Source organism: Eleutherodactylus coqui, chromosome 3, assembly GCF_035609145.1.
Source record: "Eleutherodactylus coqui strain aEleCoq1 chromosome 3, aEleCoq1.hap1, whole genome shotgun sequence".
Classification (NCBI taxonomy): domain Eukaryota; kingdom Metazoa; phylum Chordata; class Amphibia; order Anura; family Eleutherodactylidae; genus Eleutherodactylus; species Eleutherodactylus coqui.
This window is the reverse complement of record NC_089839.1, coordinates 272,472,281-272,492,457: the sequence shown is the minus strand read 5'-3', so window position 1 is coordinate 272,492,457 and position 20,177 is coordinate 272,472,281. Positions and strand designations below refer to the sequence as shown.

The 20,177-nt window shown below is 43.2% G+C and overlaps 1 protein-coding gene across 1 annotated transcript in view; it reads right to left on the bottom strand.

Annotated features, from left to right (window-relative positions):
- Positions 1 to 12,534: 12,534 nt before the first annotated feature.
- The window catches only part of LHX4 (LIM homeobox 4), a 51,769-nt gene continuing 44,126 nt past the window's right edge, over positions 12,535 to 20,177 (bottom strand). The window contains exons 4-6 of the mRNA XM_066594750.1: positions 18,869 to 19,023; positions 17,039 to 17,207; positions 12,535 to 13,364 (exon numbers count right to left, since the gene is read on the bottom strand). Coding sequence (XP_066450847.1) covers positions 13,003 to 13,364; positions 17,039 to 17,207; positions 18,869 to 19,023 — 686 coding nt within the window. The 3' untranslated portion in view covers positions 12,535 to 13,002. The remainder of the gene's footprint in view (positions 13,365 to 17,038; positions 17,208 to 18,868; positions 19,024 to 20,177) is intronic.

The window sequence follows — 20,177 nt, the reverse complement described above, 5'->3', positions numbered from 1 at the left end:
CTCCTGTCCCCTATGATGACGTCCGGTGTCACTGCACTGACTGTAGGCCGCGCGATCAGCTCATCTCCAGGGATCCCGGCTGGCGGGTCCCCAGCGATTAATTGTTGATGACCTATCCCATGGATAGGTCATCAATAGTTTTGCCTGAAACTCCCTTGAAAATGAATTTAATCTTTAACCTTCAACTGTGGATGTGATTTATTTGTTACACTTCCGTGGGATCTCGCAGTTTCCTATATATTGCAGTTGACTTTTTTTCGCAATAATGAACTGGGTGTTTACAATAACTTGGTTTTTTTTATTCATTTGCAGGTTATAAAAATTTTAAAAAGTAGAAATCAACTTTTGTTCAGATATATTTTAGTAATGTTACATGATAATGAACTCTAGGAACTTTTTAGTCTTAATTGACGACACAACCTCCTCTCGTACCGGGCTTTTCACAACTAAAATAAAAGCTACTGATCTGTTCGGTCGCGGGGGCGGGGAGTGGGGAAATAAGTGATACTCAGAAATGTAGAATGTGGAGGGGTCTGTGAGACTCCATGTCCTCAGTTAAAGGTTACTGCTTTGAGTTTGTCTGATCCTTGTGAAATTGGGGGGTCTACAACTGTTAGCTATGAGAGCATTAGCTCTTCTTGTGAACTTCTCGTTTTGTATATATAGTATGATGCCAATGATCTCCTTGATGGATTTCATCTGATTGGGGTCTACATTAAGGTACGTTCACACATAGCAGAATTAACACAAGCCTATTCTCCTGGGTGCCCGGCTTGTTTGCCTCACCAAAGTAGTGGTGTTCCTGCCGTTCCGCTGCTACTGGCACAGTCAAACCTCAACTTCCACCCTCTCTGTACCTGTCCCAGTGGAACTGAGGAAGGGGTTAAGCCTAGAGATGAGCGAGTGTACTCACTAAGGCAAATTACTTGAGCGAGTATTGCCATTTTCAAGTACATGCCCGCACGTGCCAAAAGGTTCGGGGGCTGGCGGGGAGGAATGGGGGGGGGGGGAGATCTCTCTCCCAGACCCCCCCCCCGCTTCCCATGCTTACTCCCACAACTAACCACTCACCCCTCTTTTGGCACAAGCGGGCATGTACTCGAAAATGGCCATACTCGCTCAAGTAATTTGCCTTAGCGAGCCCCAACATGTGTTTTATTGCTGGTTTTTAATGAGTGAGAAGTTGTATTTCACCACCACTCACCTCCTATTCGGACTTGGAAGGTTGCGCTGCTCTACCAGTTTTGTGTCATCTGACCTTAAAAGTAGAGCAATTTTAATTCTACCTGATTGTTCCCTTATGAACAAAACCAATTTAGTGTCTGAATGCCTGCAAAGAAGAAGTTTACACAAACTTACTAATACAGTCTTCTAGTTAGACATTGCAAACTTAGACTAGACTCCCTTAATGTGCCTGATTTATATAGTGGCTGTGGTGAATGATAAATTTGGCATATCTTTTGACTCCAGTCTAACTTTATACCAATCATGACTTTGTTTACAACAAAAATTGAACCAAACTTTAGCTCAATTTTTTGGTGCACGATGCTGCAGTTAGGGCATGCCCCCTTTTCACAAAGCCCCACCCTTAGATGGAAAAGTTGTAAAAAGTGTCCAAAAGTGTCTAAAAACAAGATAAATGTGGTACAAACCAATTTTCATCAGTAAACTTGAATTTTCACTAGTAAATCTTCCCCATTGTCTTTTGAGTCAACAAAACATTGAAATTTGGCAGTTTTCTAAGCAGAATTCTTCAATGACCAGGACCATGTTCAATGGGGGCTAGAGAAGTGCTGTATATGTTTTCACCCATATAAAAGTAGAAACAAGTTTTAATAATGCTTATTTTTTTCCTGCCTTGGATTCCCGGAGCTCTCGGCCTTCACGTCACAAGACATTCACTTGATGATCTGTGCAGTAGGAGGACTTGAGAAACCGACACTTTGTGCAAACCCGTCAGTGTCTGAATGTAAAGACACAACAGTAGCTGAATGTGTCATAGTGCATCGGGGAAGATCACATCGAGTCCCTCTGCCCCACATTGAAGGAGGCGAATGTGAAGGTTTAGAATTTTTGCTCTGGATCTTCACTTAAACTGCCATTAAAAATGTCAGCATGCAGAACATTACTGTAAGAGAAGTGCGGATGAGCGAGATTGTGCTGTGTCAGTAAGGAGCCGCGCCGTTTAAGATCCAGTGCTGAATCAGGTTGGCAATGCTAAGACATAAGGGCTTGTTCAGAGAAATGCATCACTGTAATGGGGTGTTGGTTTTACATACAGAATGCAGGAGGCATGCATCCCCCTATGTACTCACATTCAGGACCTCTAGTACGTTAGGCTGAAAAAACTATCCAACCAGTTGAGCCTATTTCCCCCAATGTTGATCCAGAGGAAGGCAAAAAAAAAACCCAAAAAATAAAAAGGTAGAAGCCAATTTTTATCCTTTAAGTGAAAAAATTCCTTTCAGACTCCAATATGGCAATTAGAAAAATCTCCGAATCAGTGACCCTTCTGAAGTAATCAGTGGTTATAAGTTATAACATGTTATATTCTACCACTCAAAAAAGTAATCCAGGCCCCTCCTAAACTTTCTGGAATTTGCCATCGCCGCATCCTCAGACAGAGATTTTTCATCTATTCTGTACCAGGATGCCAATGATCTCAAAAAGTGCAGGTTCAATGTGAAGAATCTGGCAGATGAGAGGGATAAGTATGATAGATGCCCTCTATGACCATAGCAGTCCACATATATGTAATAGATATATCTAAGTTTTTGTGTTGCACTTGGGACAGCTGGAGCCTGGATGGTTGCTTGGATTGTGGCTCACATATTTTTGTCTTTGTTTGGGTTGTTTAGCGAGGGGCTTCTGTGCTGTGAAGAGTTTAGTAACTAGTTGTTCTCTTTGCCATAGAATATGCCTAGAGATAAGCAAATAAAACAGGATGTTTTGCCAATCAATAGAACAGAAGGGAAAATAGTTTTGCAAAGTTTTTGACAAGTTCCTCTAAAAATGAACACAAAACTCTTAAGCCCCCTGCACACGGGCGGGTCGGACCCCGCATGCGGGATTCCCGCAATGGAGTTTGACCCGGTGCCCGGCCGCTGACCCTGCGTACCTGTCCACTGTCTTCTTTCTTCGCTGTGAATGAACCAGACGGCGTTTTGTCCCACATGCGCAGCTGGCACTAGGCGATGATACGGATCCCGCAATACTTCCGCAGTGCTCATTGCGGGACGGCCGGCATTCATTGACTTCAATGGAAGCCGTCTGTGCGTAGCCCACACAGAATCGCAGCATGCCGCGATTTCTTCTCCGCAAGTGGAAAATCGCAATCGATTGCCGCTCGTGGAGATGAAATCCCATAATTCTATAGCATGCTATGGGGTGGTATTTGCTGCGGAGTACAGAGGCGGACGCCCACCGTGGACTCCGTAATGGTAATCCACCCGTGTGCAGGAGGCCTTAGGCTGCCTTCATACTGCGAGAGTGAGTGACAATGTAGAGTTATGAAGCCAATGATTTTCAATGGTTTCATTCCCATTTGCAATGTTTTCACTCATGCGATGTTGCGAGATGTAAAAATCGCAGCATGTCCTATCTGTCTGCGTTTCGCAATTTTTTTTCTAGCCCATGTTTCTCTATGGAGCCTCCTTTTATCGCATCACAACGCACAAACTTGCGCTTTTTAACATTAGAAACTCCTATTGACTTTTGCTTGAGCAAATCACGTGGGCAGTAATGATGGGATGTGGGATTTTTCACAAGAAATGGCTTCGCTGATGCTCAAAAATCACCTGAACAAAGCTGCGATTTTGCTGTGATTTTCTCCTGGGGATACCGGTGCTCTTTGATTCCGTCCACTGACAGAACCGCTAAGCCGCAGGGATTCCCCTTTCTTACTATCTGAATGGAGCAGGAAAGCAAACCCCGTGTGCAGATGTAAAACCACCCCTAGGCTTCCCACACACGGCCTGTGCGATATCAGGCCATGAACCTCAGCCCGATGGCACGCTCGTACATGTGCGATGTGCCTGCGGATGCAAGGTGGTTTTCTCTAAAAGCCTCCCATCGCTGTGGTGAGGTTGGGATCAGCCACATCAAGTGTTTCCCATTGTTTTTTACTGTGCGATGTGTTTTCTGGCCCCATTGAAAACAATGGGTGTCGCGTTCAGAGGGAACGCCCGAAGATAGGACATGGCGCAACTTTTTCCCATACCGTGACGCACCTGATAGTATAGTATGTTCACATACAGGAAATCAGAGAAATACACTTACAAAATCCAAGATGGAACTGGGTTCCAAAGCACTCGGACTCCTCATCAGCTCTTTCTACGAAAGAGGTAATCCACGGATCGCAAATTCTGGTCTCTTCTTTTTGTTTTCCTTAGCTCAAGCTAAAGCTAAGGTCTGGAGAGAAAATAAGTTTGATTATCCGATATCTGCTAAGTGAATTGCGTTTTTTATTAACATTGGTTTATTCAGAAAATCCGCTCCATATGGATTTTTTTTAACTTCAGTCTTAAAAAGGGGGTTGTCCATTATTAGAAATAGCGCCGCCCCTGTCCACACGGTTGTGTCTGCTATTGCAGCTCAGCTCCATTGAAGTGAATGGGCTGTGCTGCAATACCACTTACAGCCACTGCATCGGTGTGCTGCTATGTTTGGAAAGGAGGAACCGTGTTTGTTTCTAATCTTGGACAATCCCTTTAAGGGACCTTTCACTTGTGACGAATTGTCCACAGGACGCAGAGCAGGTGTAGATTTTATCAATTATGCGGATGTTTGCGTTTTTAGCTACAGAATGCGTTCTGCGGAACGTCTTGCAGAATTTCTTGCATTTAAGAGCGGCTTCACGCAGCCGAGAAAATCGTGCGAGATTTGTATGTTGTGAGACGCGCAAATATAAACCCCATTCTTTTGAGTAGGGTCATACACATGAGTGATCGTTCCCTACACGGCACCGCGATGCTATGCGGGAAACAGTTCACGGCATGTTCTATCATTGGACGTGCTCTCATATCACAGCGCCCATGTGCTAGGTGCACGCGCTGCGAGATATCCCATTGGAAGCAATGGGAGGAACTCCGCGATCAGCCATGGTGGGGGGGGGGGGGGGTTCCCTTCGTCCTTGAAGTGATGGAAGACTGTTTGCACATGAAACCGCCTGGCATCCTTGGGGTTTTCACATGGATGACAAGCGCAATATGGGGGCGGGATTCGCTGCCTCCTATAGCGATCGCTTGTGTGACGTTCGCCCTATTCTACAGACTATAATTGCAGAATTCCATCTCCTGTATGTTAGAAATCCGCAACAATTCCGCAAGTCGTCCTTAATTCCTCAGCAGGAAGTTTTCCCGCTGCGGAATTTATCTTGTGATGTTGAAGTAAAGACGATAGGGATAACATCGGGATGCAGAAAGGTCTGTAAGGACTAATTTCGTCCCATGTGAAAGGTTCCTTAATAGAGATGAGCGAGCACCCAAATGCTCGGGTCCGCGTTATTCGAGTTGAGCTTTTCGTAAAATTCGAGAGCTCTACTCGAGTAACAAACCCCATTGACTACAATAGGAGACTCAAACATTTTTGTATGTGGAACGCAGGGTCCCTCTCCCCCCTCTCCCTCCTTCCCGTCCCCCCTCTCCTAAAAACTTTCAAATGACACACGCTGCATCGCGGTGGGGAGGGGCCAAAATAGGCACGTCATTGCGGGGAGGAGCCAAAAACTGGTGTGGGGTCAAACGCGATTTGATGCTCGTTCGAGTAACGAGCACCGAGTACGCTAATACTCGAACGAGTATCAAGCTCTCCAGAGTATGTTCGCTCAACTCTATTCCTTAAGGGACACTAGTACCAATAACTGTTGTTGCAGTTCTGTCTACAGAGCATCTCTGGCTCTCTGCTGCCTTTTCCCACCGGCATGAATCCCTACCAACAGAGGAGTAATATCCAGTTCAATTAGCAAGTATTCTGACTGCACATGAAATGTTGGTTATGTAAAACTGCCACCATTTTTATTGCACCAGCCTCCATGTGTACTGTATTTATTCTTTCACAGTTTTTTATGTGCATCCTCTATTAATTTGATGGGGTACCTTTTTTCTTTGAACCGATTTTTTACAATGCGTCTAACTCTTTTAAGTTGACTATATAGGATGTTTCTTTTCCAGCTAGTCGCATGACAGCTGCGATAATCGAGGTAGGAATTTTTATCAATTTTTTGAAATGCGTTTTGCTAATTAATTTATCATTAAAGGACATTAAAACTAAATCTAAAAAAACTATTTTCTCTCAGCTAAAATTATATGTAAATTTTAAATTATTGTTATTCTTATTTAAATTATCTATATAGGAAATAAGGCTCGTTTCGGAACCCTTCCAGACTATTAGAATATCGTCTGTGTATCTCCGATATAAAACTATATTCTCATCATTGTGTTTATCCTTCTCATAAAAGCCCATATACAGATTGGCTAACGCAGGTGCAGCTTTACAACCCATTGCCGTGAAATGATCTGCTTTTAACAAAATCAGTGTAACGTGGCAATACTCTTTCTGTTAGGGTGGCTACCTGCTAGCGTTGCGCATTGCTGCGTTGCGAGACAGCGTGAGCCTGTGAAAGTCAGGGACACATATTTCAATGGGTCTCTATTAGAGATGAGCGAGTATACTTGCTAGGGCACATTACTCGAGCGAGCAGTGCCTTAGCAGAGTATCTCCCTACTCGTCTCTAACGATTCGGGGGCCGGCGCGGGTGACAGGTGAGTTGCGGTGGGAGGGGGGGGGGAAAGAGAGAGATCTCCCCTCCGTTCCTCCCCGCTCTCCCCCGCCGCTCCCCCCCCCCCCCCGAATCTTTAGAGACGAGCGGGGAGATACTCGGCTAAGGCACTACTCGCTCGAGTAATGTGCCTTAGCGAGTATACCCGCTCATCTCTAGTCTCTATCCACCAGCGATGTTATTAGCTTTGGGTTGCGATTTTTTTAATATTGCATTTGCCAGTCCTATTTTTCTGCGTGGTCCTTTTTTTTTTCTTGCCTAAGAAAGTCTATGGCAGGCTCTGTAACATCGCAACGCGCATATCTTGCGTGTTTTGAGCTGAGGTGCTGCAGGTGGGGCTCTGTAAAAAAACGCAACGCAGCATTGTCATTTGCGCTGTGGAAACAATCCTAAGAATCCGGCAAATGCAGTAACATCGCACAAGACAGCAATGCGATATTGCAGCTTTATTAATGCAACGAGTTCGCTCACGCTAGTGGGTAGCCACCCTTACACTGAATATTTGAGTTGACCCAAAGGGTTCTATAAGAAAAAAGAAAGGCAAAAACATGCAGTCAGCTCAATGGCCGCCTTGCAGAGTAAATAGAATGCAAGTGATCTTCCAATGTCGGAATCGAAGGTGCACGGAGACCAAGACGCCAGGTCAGATCGTTGGCAAGTAGAGATGAGCGAGCGTACTCGCTAAGGCAAACTACTTGAGCGAGTAGTGCCTTATTAGAGTACTTGCCCGCTCGTCTCTAAAGATTCTGGTGCTGGCGGGGGAGAGCGGGGAGTTGCAGGAGTGAGCAGGGAGGAGTGGGGGGGGGCGTGAGGAGGGGGGAGAGAGTGAGAAAGATCTCCTCCCTGTTCCTCCCCGCTCTCCCCTGGCGCTCCCCACCGGCACCTGAATCTTTAGAGACGAGCAGGCAGGTACTTGCATAAGGCACTACTCGCTCAAGTAGTTTACCTTGGCAGGTACGCTCGCTTATCTCTATTGGTAAGCCCATATGGAAAAAGAAGGCGATTGGTTCCGGAACCATCCAATCTAAATCTTTATTAGAAATACAAGTATGTTGGAAGAAGGGGAATGGGCAGAAAGTTAAAAAACCTACACATTTCAGCACTATAAATAAGGCTCAGTTGAGCCAAAACGTAAGCGAACTTCTCAATTTTATATGTATTCCCTTTTTTTAATGTATTTCAAATAAAGATGAGAGTGCTGGAGCCAATCATCTTCCTATTCCATCCAGAAGGTTCTACACCTGAACATCTGCAGAATAGAGCTACAGTATATTCCCTACAGAATACGGTTTTAGAATCGGTTTCTCACGCTGGACCCTAATTGCAAAGTCCAAAAAGCCACAATACAAACTAAATGAGCTTTAATCTCTGCAATATAACAGCCTATTGCTATCTTCAAACTTAATTTTACCTCTGAGTCTGAGCTGGGTCAGTATACAATTTCACAAGCATCTGGGGCAAAACAATTAGACCTAAGGGGGTCTTTTACCCAAGTGTATATTTACTGTGTAGTGTGAAGCCCCCAAAATAATGAGTCAATGTTGGCCTATACTTACCTTTGTGACATGGAATGTTATATAGTAATCAGGGGCGTAACTATAGAGGATGCAGGGGATGCGGTTGCACCCGGGCCCAGGAGCCTTGGGAGACACATAAGGCCTCTCTTCTCCATATAGGGAGCTCAGTACTATTAATAAAGCATTATAGTTGGGGGCCCCATTCCAGATTTTGCATTCGGGCCCAGGAGCTTCAAGTTACGCCTCTGATAGTAATTATATATGAGGTGCATTCAAGCTCTAGGGTCTCATCGTTTTTCTTGGGAATAGGAGGAAATAGAAAACATGTGACATATTTTCGAAGACTCGGACATCCTTCAGGGATGAGCGGCACAGATGGCAGCATCGTCCAGTGCACAGAGCCCACGTGGTAGCGGCTAGAGTTTGTGGATTTTCATTGCTTTAAATGGCGATGTTCGCGTTCCAAGAACAGCGTGTCATCATCAGTTTTCTTCACTTGCATGGAATGAAATCCATCGACATTCATCATCGACTGAGTGAGACATACAGTGAAGGTGTCATGGGTGGGAAAATGGGCATTCGTGGATGCAACAGTTCAAAGAAGGCCGAATGCCATGTGAAAAGCAACCAAAGGAGCTTTGGCCACAAACCAGCCGGTCTGACAACATGATTGCGCGAGTGGAGCAAACCGGTATGGAGGACCACTAATTGACTGTGTAAGATATTGGGCATTCTTGTAGGATCTATGCACATCATCCTGCATGAAGAATTGAAGATATGGAAAAGTTTCCTGCAGGGGGGTGCCACAAATGTTGATGATGATCATAAGGCTGCTTGCGTGCCGATGTGTCAGGCAAATTTGACACATGATGACACCATGAATGGTGCCTTCATTCCATCAATGGATGAGATCTGCATGAAGGACTCGCTCAGTGCTCGCATATTTTGCAGTCATGCATCAGCAGTTTTCCAGTGGGCGAAACAGACCCTAGAAGTAGTATTTGCAGTGGCTATGCATGACTTGGCATTGGGAAAAATGTGTATGATAGGAAGATGATTATGTGGAGAAGTGACAATACTTTCAGGAGATCTTAGAACTTGAATGTACCAACATAGATACAGGACACACACACACATTTTATATATATATATATATATATATATACATATATACACACACACACACTTCTGTATCACAGACAACTTTCAAATAGAAACTTCTGTAGCTATCAACTGATCTTTGCAGGGGAGGCCATGGACATCTAGATCCTTACCCTTCAGTGACCACTGCAGATATTGCATGGTGGCCATTCAGAAGAATGGCTGTCAACGTAATACATGGATGGTTCATATTTCCCAAGACTGGAGCTGGCCTCTTCATTATGGCTTACAGAGCAGAGTCCCAAATGAGAAAGCCCACCCCCTCCCCCACACCACTATGACATCCATATGGATAAGTATTGGAATTATCCATATTGATGCAGCTCTACAGAAAACAAATTGGATAGCAGTTTATGTTATACCATATCAGAAATTCATGAATAATCGTGGGCTGATGGAAGAAGAGATGGACAATATCTCAATAGCTTTACAACTTAAGCCTTAAATGAAGTAGTGCCCTCCATAAGGCCTTCTGCACACAGCGCTGAGCCTGTAGTTGCAGCCTCACAGCCTCCATGTACGGAGGTCTCCTCTACTAGAAGCAATACTTCTTGGGCAGAGTACCTGCATGCATACAGAATACAGTAGAGTAGACCACGACTTTTTTTCCATCAGACTCATACATAATGTATGAAATCTGAGGTCTACAAAGCCACATTAATGGGCCAAGCAGTGAAATGAGAACAGGGCTACTTTTCTCTGTTTCCCATGTTCTCGTTTCCTTTCTTATTCCATTTGTCTAACAATTCTCCCTCTTGACATTTGTACTTAGTAGTAATGATCTCATATTGATTTGGACACCACGTGGTAGAATTTTACTAAACTGTCCCGAAATGCCTGCCTGAAAAAGCACTTACCATATTTAATTAGTGTAGAACAAGCACTATATTAGGACCAAAGTTAAAAACTTCACATTAAGGATGTTCTAAAGGCCCAATGTGATGGCAAAGTCAGTAGAAAAAATAACACATGTAATACATGGACACATATTCATAGTAATAAAAGGAAGCAAAAACACTATTTCTTATAATAAGCATAACATAAGCAACCTTCAAAATCTGTTTGGCAGTTAATGAGGGGGATACTTTCATTTAGGAGCCACCATTAATAAGCCAGAGTGTGGCCACAAACAATACCACTTTTGTATATGCATTACATAGACGGCTAATTTCCTCTTTGCAGAGAAATAGTAAACTTTGTTAGATGCCCTTAAAGGGTTTCTCCCGCTTCTAGCTGTTTTCAAACAGCTCTGTACATTGTGAAGTGGCCAGAGTTGGTACTGCAGGTTGAGTTCGATTTGCTTCAATTGGATTGAGCCTGTAATACCAACCCAGGCCACTTCACAATGTACAGCGCTGTCTGAAAACGGCCAGAGGTGAGACAACGGATAATGGCCAGGAGTTCCAGCAGCATGGTACCCTGTGATCAATTTACTTTCCTGGGTCCCTTCTACCAAAAGGGAATTGCCCAAAGCAGGCAGTTGCTTCAATCTTTGTATATTGTAGTATTTATGAATAATAATTCTCATCATAGCCAATGACAGTAAAAAAAAAAAAAACGTTTTTGCTTGATTCACAGTCTATAAAATCCAGTGGATGAATCAATTTGCTTACTACTCTCCTACGCTACCAACCGTAAATCTCAAAACTGGTAAATCAAATAGCCCAATGCATTCTTATGGCTGTCAAATCCTAAACTGATTTAGCAATTGATAAAGCTTGTATCGCATAAAACCACTCATCTCTGTTCAAAATGTTTTTAGAAAGCCATTTTGAATACTTCGGATCTAGCTTTGCATAAGGGTCTTTAAATACAACTTTGTCAATTGACACACCAAATCCTTACAGGTCTGTAACACGGACCCTTGGTGCAGAAAAATATATATATATATTATTAGTTAACACGATCTCAGATTGTTGTTTCCCCTTCCTGGTCCACAAATCCTTGGGAGGGCTGCCTTGTCCCGCCCACCCCCCATTGGTGGAGGAAATAATATGGAAAGTAGTCAAAAAAACAAGGGAAGCTGGCACTCAATGGTGCCATGAAGGGTACAACAGTATGCATATCCAACAATATAGGGGGCACTCACAAATTTGGAGGGGAGCCTAGGTAAAAACCTGGTTCACCCCCAGCAGAATCCAAGTACTCAAATCAAGGTATAAAATGCTCAATGAGTTTCAGGGGGCTATGATTCCCTTCCTCAAGAGTGGATCACTGGCTTTAATCTAAGCCCCTTGACTAGTGGAACTATTGCATGCTCGGATCCTGTGGGGGTGAGCTATTTTTTTATGTAAGCTCTCCTCCAGATTTGTGATCATCCCTTTCATTGCTGGACATACTTAGTGTTGTAACCTTCATGGCACCATTGAGCGCCAACCTTCCTTGTTTTGTTCCTTCTTGCAATACTAATTGGTTGCCGACATGAGGTATTCTACTTTCCCTTAGCAAGGCTTCTAGGGAAGAATTCCTTCATGTTATGACATTCAATTGGGCATACTAGGTCTTACATTTGAGGATTCTCAGTCAACCTGTGAAAACAAGCCCACTGTATGCCTCCATGTCAAATATCGAAGGCACAGTAAGAGCCCATTGCAGACTATTGGTGCTGTAAACTGGATCCATACAATACAGACCCTAATATGGAGGTGAGCATGCAGCCGAAAGGACCAATGGCCAACTTTAAAAAAAACTCATAATGTGTCCTATTCTTGTTTGTATCACGGATAAGAATTAGGACATCCAAATGCATGTCAATCTGCAGGTCATCCGTATATGAAACAGCACATAGACAGGTGTCCGTGTGGTGTCCAATGCGAATTGCGCCCTAACCTTTCATAGACAACTCGCACACAGTAAGTGCACGTCCAGCCTTACCCTGTGGACATTTGGTATAGCCTGTGCTGATATGCTTAGTAACCACATATTATAGACTTAGCAGCTACCCCTGATCACCGATAAACATCTGCTATCCATGGTATCCATTACACTTTGCAGGACATACAGTAGAGAATGAGATAATAAACTCAAATATGTTCATCTCACTATTTCATTTATTCAGAAACACATGATTCTGTCCCACAACAAATGCTGCATTATAATGGGTATAGATTGTCGGTTGCATGTCAAACTGATGGTCTGTGCCTTGTAGAAAGGCTGGTGGTTTCGTTGGTTGGATCCATCTGATATTTTCAAGTAGCAAGATGACACAAATACTCATGAGCATGAACTCTTGAGGATTGAGAAATGTGGGAAGACATGTCTCTTGATCACCCAGGATTAGGTAGGGAGATTCAGAACCCACAAAAGTGCAAACATTCCGTTTTTTTTCATATCAATACATGGTTTTACCGAGCATCATCTTGGAAGCTGCTGCACCCTACATCACCATCTCCAACTTGACCGAGTATGGGCATCAGTTTTGCAGGACTGTCCAAAATGGGGGAGCATGTGATTTTATTTAAGAGATTTCCAAAGGCTGAGTGTGGTGTCCGCAGAGTTTGGCAAACTCAATGATCATCTAGGTGGTGTGATCTATATCCTTTTTCTTTAAAATGGAGGATGGTCCATCTCATCTAACCAGGAACCTGGGCTGGTTGGGAAGTCTGGATAGCCCATGCTGCTTTCTGTGGAGATGTCAGAGGTTGGAGCAGCTGGTAGTGGTCGTAAAGGAGGGTGATTGAGAAGCCCGCCCGCATTGTCCATGTTGTACGGTAACCCATGGGATGGAAGGGATGAAATAGAAGAGGGCGACTGTGGTATATCATAGGGGCTTCCATCATGAAGTTCCTGGTAGGACTGTCCTGTTGCATCTATTGTAAAGCCTCCGTTGACTAGAGGCACATTCACAAGGTCCCCTCCTGTATTGTAAATACCAGCCGTTGATCCCAGCTCTGACAAAATCTGTTCATCTGTGGGTAAAAAAAGAAAAAATACATAATGTAAATGGATTCAGAATAATTATAAATGTCTGATTCATTTCAAACATACAAAAAGATTTTAGAAGATTGTATGCGGTTAAAGCAACTCTCGGGTTTCGAGACAAAATTCTGTCCTGGGATTGGTGGAGGTGGTTGGTTGGTTGGTTGTTCTTCTCTGTTGATCATCAGATTTGCCTGTCCCATTTTTAACCCTCCAAGATAGCTGCCCCAATCTTCAGACCACTTAATCCCCATATGGCATTGATAGTGTTGGACTACCAGTGCACTATACTTGTTCTTTGATTGGCCAGTGTCAATCACATGATCGGGACTGGCCAATCAGTGAGCAATGCACAGTGCGGATTAGCTATATAGAAAATTGCAGCAGCTATCGTAACCCTTTGCAATCCAATTTGTATCCTGGTTTTCCTAGGGGGCTTACTCTTTTTCTGCCGTTATACAATGCTGCTATATGCTGGCTGAAGCCAGTACTGCATGAGTGGACATGTTGGATAGGCTCCGACAGCAGAGAGGCTAGCAATATACAGTAAGAGAACCCTGACGGACGTCTTCCAACATCGGAGCTGTACAGTCTTAAATCATAATGTCTTAAGACGTCAGACAGTGGAATGGAAAGGGTCAAGTGGCCAAAACCTGGAACCAGAACCAGCAGATCAATGCTGGTAATATACCCTCAACTCCTTCGGACCCAGGACAGAATTTTCTCCTGAAACGGGGGGGGGGGGGGGGTCACTTTAAAAAAAGACAGGATTTGGATTATAGGTTCATCTATCAGTATGTAATGATGCAAAACTGTGGCGGCTGTAAAAATCCCAACCACAAAATGGGAACAAGTTGTCACTTTGCCTCTACGGAAGTAAAGGAACAGTTATCTCCAAGCCTATGTAGAAAACAATTCTGCGGAATCAAAAGCCCAAAAAACATTTTTTGGTAAGATTTTTTTTTTTGCATCTGCCTCCACATAGAAATATATTCTTTAAGTATAATTGGTCTGAAATGTATCGATCGAATTCAGACATTAGACTATAAAAATAAGAACAGTATAAACTATAAAACGATTTCTTCAAGTTGATATCTCGAATACAATATATACAGAATGGAGCGGTGTTTCTAGGTAGTTGAACGCCGGCCAGGGGCGAGGTTCCAGGACAGTCTTAGTACTGTATGTCATTAAACATGACAAGTCACAGTATAAAGCTCTTCTTTATAGTATACTAAAGCAAAGATATAATGAAGAAATTAGTCTGATATAAAATAATAGGCGGCAGCTTTGAATTATAAGCTGCTTAATATTCCACACGCACAAAAATCATCATAAACCAGTTGATGGCTGAACTAGAGGTATGATGAATCGTCCTTCTGCGCCCTTATTTATTTGATCAATTGCCTAGTTCACGGCCGTGTTTGACAAATGGACTGCAGGGAATACTACTCAGGTATTTACGGGAGATGGAGAGGGTTTTGTAACTACCGATTGCTGTCAGCTCCGTGGTGGCTACAACTTTCTTGCAGCTCTGGAAACTGGCCGACAAATACAAAGTTCATTACAATGCGCTATATTTCATCACAACACAGCATGAACTCCCATAATTCACTGGAACTTTAAGACTTTGGTGAATCGCTTTGCACTTTTTAAAATGGACCGTCTTCAGCATTCCAGATGTTGCTTGATTCTCAGCCAGCTACTGGCATCATGAAAATAATGGTGCGCAAGCAGAATTTTTTTTATAGTCATTTATGGCTATTGAGCTCCGCAGGCTTCTATGTGTGCTGCCATTTAACAGCGTAATGTCTCTAAGTCGGATAAGAATATACTAAACTGCACTTTAAAAGCGAGTTGTTAAACGCTCGAGAAATGGGACGGTTTTCTTTCGGCAACAGCGCCACAACAGTCTGTGGGTTGTGTCTGGTATTGCAGCTCAGCTTTGTTAAAGTGAATGGAGGTGAGCTGCAATATCACATAAAACCTGTAGACCAGTGTGGCACTGTTTTTGAAAGAAACCAGCCGTGTTTTCCTAACTCATTACGATTTATTTAACCCTTTCATCAAAAAGGACGTAGAAGTATGTGCAATGTTTGTATGGAGCGGGATTGGAAGTCGGCTGGCAAACAGTGGGTGCCAGCTGTCTTTGACAGCTGACACCTGTGATCAGTGTTCATGCTGATGGCAGCTGTTAACTCCCCAGTCCAGAACAGCCCCCACTTGAGATTGCAAGGTGCCTTTCTGTTGTCATGGCATACCAGGGCCTTCTGAAGGCCGCCAGAGCTGCCATGTATTCCTGCCTATTAAGACTAGCCTGTGGCCTGTACTAATAGAATGTCAGCAGAAATACCACATATTGCAATACTTAAGTATTGCAGTATATGGTAGAAGTGATCAAACATTCACAGGTTCAAGACTCCTATGAGGCCGCAAAAAAGTAAAACTAAGTGTCAAAAAAGTTTTTATTATTGTAAAAAAAATAAAAGGATACTAAAATGTTCAAAACAATCCCCCTTTTCCCATATTTATAAAAATTAAAAAAAATAAAACCAAGAAAAGGAAAATATATTTTGCACTGCCACGTCCATAAAAGGCCGGTCTATTAAAATAATGTGTTGTTTATCCCAGACGGTGAACATCAGGCAAAAAAAAAAAAAAGTAAATAAACAAACACGACCAGAACTGCATCTTTTTGGTTGCCCGATCGCCAATCAAAAAGTTGTATTTACTCCAAAATGGTACCAATAGAAAACACAGATCATCCCGCAACAAACAAGCTCTCACGCCAACTCATTGATGGAAAGATTAAAAAAAGTGATTCCAGTCAGAAGATAGGGACGCACATTTTTGGAAAAAAGATTAACATTTTTAAAATTGGTGCAGCAAAAGAAAAAAACTAAATAATTTTGGTATCATGGTAATAAATTATGTAATTTTTGCTGTAGTGTGTCTGCCATAAAAAGGATTCCTCCCCCTACCCTAAAGTTGAGGGAATTGCAATTTTTTCCATTTCGTTCCGCTTTATAGTACATTATATGGTACATTAAAGGGGTTGTCCCGCACCGAAACGTTTTTTGTTTTTTTTTTCAATAGCCCCCCCCCCCCCCCCCCCCCGTTCGGCGCGAGACAAACCCGATGCAGGGATAAAAAAAAACAAAAACGGGTAGTACTTACCCGAATCCCCGCGCTCCGGTGACTTCTTACTTACCTTGTGAAGATGGCCGCCGGGATCTTCACCCTTGGTGGACCGCAGGTCTTCTGTGTGGTCCATTGCCAATTCCAGCCTCCTGATTGGCTGGAATCGGCACACGTGACGGGGCGGAGCTACGAGGAGCTGCTCTCCGGCACGAGCGGCCCCATTCAGAAGGGAGAAGACCGGACTGCGCAAGCGCGTCTAATCGGGCGATTAGACGCTGAAAATTAGACGGCACCATGGAGACGAGGACGCTAGCAACGGAACAGGTAAGTGAATAACTTCTGTATGGCTCATAATTAATGCACGATGTACATTACAAAGTGCATTAATATGGCCATACAGAAGTGTATACCCCAACTTTGTTTCGCGGGACAACCCCTTTAAATTGTAAAAAAAAGAATAATAAAACAAATTAGGAATGTTTAGAAACATTACTCTAGAAAAATGGTCTAACTTCTTACTTACCTCTGTAGCTTAATTCACTGTCGCTGACTCCACAATCCTCTGTAGAGCTCTCCTTCCCCGGCTTCCCTACCCGTGATTTCCTAACGCTTTTGTAGAACTGACCCCATCGCTGCCGGCCAGCATCCTTTTTCAGCCTTTTCTCTTTAGCTCTTCGATTCTGGAACCAAACCTGAGGAGAAAAGGTGAACATCAAGCTCTGAACATACAAGAAAAGCAAGCCGGGGACATATCGCTCTATAATATCAAATTAACCCTGTCATTTCCAGATACTGATCAATAAAGCAAACTTCTTATTGGTTGCCTTGGTCTGATCTTCATTACGACTGTTGCCAGTATGAGATGGTAAAAGGGAATTTGTGACGAGACTCTGCATTTCTTAGTTCCTATTAAGATATTGGTCTTAGGTAGAAGTGCTTGAGATGCCACCTTCTCCGTAGGCTTCCAATGCCTTACAACTTGAGAAATGTAAGTGCCTTGTAATCTCCAACTCTATAAAATTCTAACTTCCAGGCATTTACTGATATTCACAAGACCAGGGAACACAGTAACATAGTATGTAAGGCTGAAAAAAGACATTAAGTCCAACCAGTTCAGCCTATTCCTCAACCATATAAAGGGTTATTGGTGGTGGTGGGGAGGAGAGTAAGTCCATCCAAGGAAAGATTAAATGAGCATAGGCATGGGATAACCATTGCTGGTGGCCAAGCACGCGATTTCAGAATGTGCTTCACACCCCTTGGTCCATGAGGTTCAACATGAAAACGATTGGATATACAATCATTCGTTTAATTGTTCCTTGTTGCACTTTTTCCCACCAATGTCTAGAGTTCTTATTTCTAGCAGGAAACACTGATTAGCACAAAATATAAAAAGGTAGAACATGACTAAATGTAGAAAAAAAATCCACAAATTTCACCTCACGTTGCACAAAGATTCCCAAGGCAACTGCCAATTCCACTTGTCTCACCCATAGATTTGCATGCTGAGATGGCATTTGGCACAACTGTGTATTTAGGTAGAGTGTCTGGTTGGAAGCCCACACTAGTTTGCCATCACCAAGTACCCCTCATTTCAACATGCATTTCCATAAGCCATCAATGGCTCTTGTATTTCCAAATCTCCAGTTAGTCTTTACAAAGAGTTGTACAGTTGTAAACTATTGATGACCTATCCACAGAATAGGCCATCAATAATAGATTAGCTGGGGTCTGCTACCCGGGACCTCTAGTAATCAGCCATTTGCCGGGTAAGTGTGTTCATACAATGAGCCAATTTCTACAGGAAGCAGACAACTCTGTTCTCACTGTAGTGGCCAGGCTTGGTACTGTAGGCAAAGTTCCCAATTCACTTGAATGCAAGCTGGGCCTGCAATACCAAGCCTGGCCACAGCAGTGGGAACGAAGTTGTCTGCTTCTTGTAGAAATCGGCTCATTGTATGAACACCGATTCAGTAAACAGCTGATTGGCAGGAGTTCCTAGTAACGGACCCTGCGTCAATCTACAATTGATGGCCTATCCTATCGATAGCCCATCAATAGTTTACAACTATACAACTTCTTTAAACACGCTGAGAATGGTATCCAAAACTATGGAAGTTCTATACCAAGGCCGATTGACATGTCATTTGACACCATCTGCAATAACGTTTTGCAAGGCCAACTACAAGCTCGAACAAGTAATGTCCTGACCAGCTGTTATATTTACATTGGATTAATGAATACAATAATAGATTGATGTAACATTAGCATAGATTTTCGAAGGTACAGCTCACATTCCATACAATTGCTACAGCAATGTTATATATACTTATTATATATGTATGTAATGTACCTGCACAACACGCATGTCTAGCCCAGTCTCAGAAGACAACTGTTCCCTCACATGTCGGGCTGGTTTCGGTGAGTTTTTGTAAGCATTCTTTAATGTCTCCAATTGTTTCGCTGTTATCGTAGTACGAGGCCTTTTGGCTCCACCTTCTGAATCATCTGAGTAATAGAAGGACGTAAAATGTCATCTGATTACATTTTCAACTTCCAAAAATGCTCACGGCATAGAATGTTATATGCATAGTATAACTTGTACGTAGAGCCACAACCCAATGTGATTGTTACAATAGTAGAACTCAGGAGGGCTACAGAGGAGTTCAGATTCTCACTGTCCAGTATACCTATCAGCAGTCTGTAGTCTGTCATCCAGTTATTGATAACCACAAGACCAGGTAACCCTTCTGTTGCTCATGGGGCAACATTGGGGCATTTTATGGTTGATGGTCAAGTCCATCCAAGGAAAGATTAACAACCATTGTTGTTGGCCAAGCAGGCAATTTTAGAATGTGCCACCAACCTCTCAGTCCATGAAGTTGAGCATGAAAATGATTGGATATACAGTCACTCATTTAATTGTTCTTTGTAGTTTTACCCACCAATGCCCAGTGTTCATATTTCTATCAAGAAACACTGATTGGCACAAAATATCAAAACAGAATTTGGCTTTAAATGTACAGAAAAAAATCTATAGATTTTGCACCATGTTGCACACTGATACCCTCCCTAGGCAACCAACAAGTTCGCTGTTGGGTATTCTAGGCAGCTGCAGTGAATTTGAACCTTCTCACAGCCCGATTCTCACCAAAGGCAGATGTCAGGGGAAAGAAGGGTCTGCACACTGAATTTCAAAATGTCCGATCTTTTGTACCCAAAGGGATTCCCCACCTCTCCCTATTGAGGATACCCACACACTGGGCTGAACAGAGCATGTATGTGTATCAGGGGATCATGAGGACTAGCCGTTGGCCAAATGAGTGTTCAGTTGTCAGCTATCTAGGGGGTATGGCCAGATCTACAAGGAAATCTTGTAGTGTTGACATCAGGGCCTTCTTGCCTACAGGGCAGTTATATATATATGGTAAGTCCACCCCTATAATCCATGATTAAGCACTGGGTCTTCCAGTCTCTGGAAACTGGAGTCATAAGTGCTATTGACAAAAGTGTAGGGTCTTCCAGTCTCTGGAAACTGGAGTCATAAGTGCTATTGACAAAAGTGTAGCTATAGAAGGTGCAAGTCACACCAGTCCCAGTGCCCGAGAGGGCAAAATGACACTTTGTCACATTACAAGATACCAGTATGATAAATGTCACAT